This window comes from Malurus melanocephalus, unplaced genomic scaffold (assembly GCF_030028575.1).
Source record: "Malurus melanocephalus ecotype Western Australia unplaced genomic scaffold, MMel_1.1 scaffold_856, whole genome shotgun sequence".
Lineage (NCBI taxonomy): Eukaryota > Metazoa > Chordata > Aves > Passeriformes > Maluridae > Malurus > Malurus melanocephalus.
In genome coordinates this window covers 175,629-178,382 of record NW_026624088.1, presented here as the reverse complement: position 1 = coordinate 178,382, position 2,754 = coordinate 175,629, and the positions used below count along the sequence as shown (strand labels likewise).

At 61.5% G+C, this 2,754-nt stretch overlaps 2 protein-coding genes across 2 annotated transcripts in view; one reads left to right on the top strand and one right to left on the bottom strand.

Moving 5' to 3' along the window:
- AEBP1 (AE binding protein 1) overlaps positions 1-774 on the top strand; it is an 8,057-nt gene extending 7,283 nt beyond the window's left edge. Inside the window, exons 15-16 of the mRNA XM_057385695.1 lie at positions 7-138; positions 211-774. Coding sequence (XP_057241678.1) covers positions 7-138; positions 211-761 — 683 coding nt within the window. The 3' untranslated portion in view covers positions 762-774. The remainder of the gene's footprint in view (positions 1-6; positions 139-210) is intronic.
- A 445-nt stretch (positions 775-1,219) lies between these two features.
- The window catches only part of POLD2 (DNA polymerase delta 2, accessory subunit), a 6,918-nt gene continuing 5,383 nt past the window's right edge, over positions 1,220-2,754 (bottom strand). The window contains exons 6-11 of the mRNA XM_057385698.1: positions 2,525-2,723; positions 2,333-2,413; positions 1,902-2,059; positions 1,668-1,795; positions 1,474-1,575; positions 1,220-1,377 (exon numbers count right to left, since the gene is read on the bottom strand). Coding sequence (XP_057241681.1) covers positions 1,220-1,377; positions 1,474-1,575; positions 1,668-1,795; positions 1,902-2,059; positions 2,333-2,413; positions 2,525-2,723 — 826 coding nt within the window. The remainder of the gene's footprint in view (positions 1,378-1,473; positions 1,576-1,667; positions 1,796-1,901; positions 2,060-2,332; positions 2,414-2,524; positions 2,724-2,754) is intronic.

Here is a 2,754-nt window from a genome sequence, read left to right as displayed (position 1 = left end):
GTCCCACACAGTTCCACTCATCCTTTTTCCTTGCCCAGATCCATCGGGGAATCAAGGGCGTGGTGACRGACCAGCAGGGAGAGCCCATTGCAAACGCCACCATTGTGGTGGGAGGCATCAACCACAACGTCAAGACAGGTGGGTACCGTGGGGTGCTGGAAGGGTGTTGGCAGCACCACGCCACCCCCATGACACCTCCCGTGCCCACAGCCAGTGGCGGGGACTACTGGCGCATCCTGAACCCGGGCGAGTACCGCGTGTCGGCGCGGGCCGAGGGCTACAACCCCAGTGTCAAGACCTGCCACGTCCTCTACGACATCGGGGCCACCCAGTGCAACTTYGTGCTGTCCCGCTCCAACTGGAAGCGCATCCGGGAGATCATGGCCATGAACGGGAACCGGCCGATCCGCCGCGTGGTGCCCGGCCGGCCCATGACGCCCCGAGAGCGCCTGCGCCTCCGGATGCGGCTGCGGCACCGCATGCGGCTGCGGGAGCAGATGCGGCTGCGGCGCCTCAACGCCACCGTGACCACCGGCAGCCCCACGGCCCCGCCGTCCACCACAGCCCTGCCCTTCCCCTTCAGCAGCACGGCCTACACACCCTGGAGCCAGGAGCCACCCACTGCCGGCACCTGGGAGATGGACACCGAGACAGAGGTGGTCACCGAGCTGGTGACAGAGACGGAGAGCTGGGAGTTACACACAGGGACGGCGCAGCCCCTCACCACGGCTGAAATCTACACCGTCAAYTTTGGGGACTAAGGACACTTTGACCCCTCACCCTGCTTCGAGCCACGGTCGGACGCTTTGGCATCCACTTCCAACACCTCCCCTGAGCCCGAGCAGCTGTTCCAGGTGGGCTCCAGCCCCTCACCTTGCTGCTTCCAAGGACTGCGGGCAYTGTCGCCAACAGTTGTGTGTTGTCAGGGACATGCTACCCCATCTCTCAGAGCTGGGCAGTGCCAGCCCACTGTCCATGTCCCGGTGGGGTGGCAGGGGTGGTACTGCTCTCCTGGGCAGGGCCCACGGAGGCGAGCACAGCCTTTCTCCCCTCCACACAGTTTTTGTTACACAAATAAATCAAGTTATATTGGTACGAACATCTCGTCCCTCTGGTGCTTCCCCAGCTCTGTGTCGCCCTACCATGGGACAGACAAGGCCAGTGGGTGCCAGGACCCCTTGAGGGGTGGGGGCTCGTGGAGTCTGTGCCCTCCCTGMGGTCAGTGCCCAACTTGCATGTCCTTGTCCTCATCATCAGCCCCAAAGCCTGAGAAGGTGATGGGCTGGCAGGTGAGGTCACGCAGGTTGACGAGGCAGGCTGTCTGCGTGACGCTGAAATCAGGCACCGTCAACAGCAGCACCCGCTGCCCGTCCTTCCCTGCAAACAGATGGGTGTCAGGCAGAGGAGCCCCCCAGCAGCCCCCAACTTAAGTTTCCAGCCCCCACAAGGATCTGGGTGTGCTGCCAGACCTACCTTGGAGCAGCTTGGACTGGAAGCGGGGTGCGTTGCCGCAGAAGTAGACGTGAGGGCACTCAGTGAGGATAAATGGGTCAGATTTGTAGAAAGGGTAACAGCCTGGGGAGGATGGGAATTAGGGGAGGAGCCCCTGGCAAGGCCCCCCATTCAACAGCCCCCCCATTCAACAGCCCCCTAACCCCTCACTATACCCAGGGTATCTGGGGCTGTGGGGCTGATGTGTCCTGCCAGCAGTGTCCACTCCAGGATCTCCAGGTAGTCGTCCATATTGCTGTACTTGAAAATATCGCTGATATTTTGTCCTGATGTCCCCAAAAACCTACATTATGGGGGAAAGAAGAGGAGTTTTAGATGCTGGACATGCCAGGACATATTCCACACCACTGACAGGTGTCACCAGAGCTGGTGGCACACTGGGTGTTTACCGGACACCATCCAGGTCAGCCTGGTAGGGGTTGGTGACGAGGCGCAGCGTGGCGTAGGCACTGGCCAGGGGCAGCATGCAGCGGTGCAGGGGCTGCTGTGGCAGCGTGTAGTTGGTGGGGTCAAACTCGCCGGGCATCACGTCCACGGGCACAGATGTCTGTGGGCAGAGCAGGGATCAACCAGGTGGCCAAAGTAGCCTCCAATGGGGCTTAGAGCAAAACCCTGGTGTCAGTGCTGGTCTTTGCCCCAGGACAGCCTGCTTGGCTTCACCACAGAGGCCAGAAACCAGGAGAAGGATCTGGAGCTGGGCAGTGAGCTGTCTCCCCATATGGGGTTGGGTGTGGGGGAAGAGGGTTTGCCATCCTGGGCTGCTCCCCGGCTTCAGGAACAAGGCTCCCTCCCTCACTCAGAGGAAACCCCAAACACTCACACAAAGCTGCAGCAGGATCTCATCCAGCATCTTCACAGCCTCCACACTTGCAGCCTGTGTCTTCTTGGTCAAGTACTTCGCCTGGGTGAGCAGGAAGACAGTGAGGACCACCCCACAACCCTCTGGTCCCTCCCCACAGCCTCCCAGCACCTCAGGAGCACCGTGAGGCCGCAGCCCCCCTCGCTGCTGTACCTTGTTGATGGTGTCTCGGCTCTGCGTGTTCTGGCTCAGCAGATTCCCRGCCAGAATGACCCGAGCGATGTGGGCAGCACAGCTCTGCTCGCCCTCGGCACCCAACTGCCCCGTCACCACGTCCACCAGCAGCTGAGTGCTCAGCAGGGCCTCCCCACTGACGCTGCCCAGCCCCAGTCCTGAGGCCAGCAGCACGAACCTGGATGGATGGATGGATGGATGGATGGATG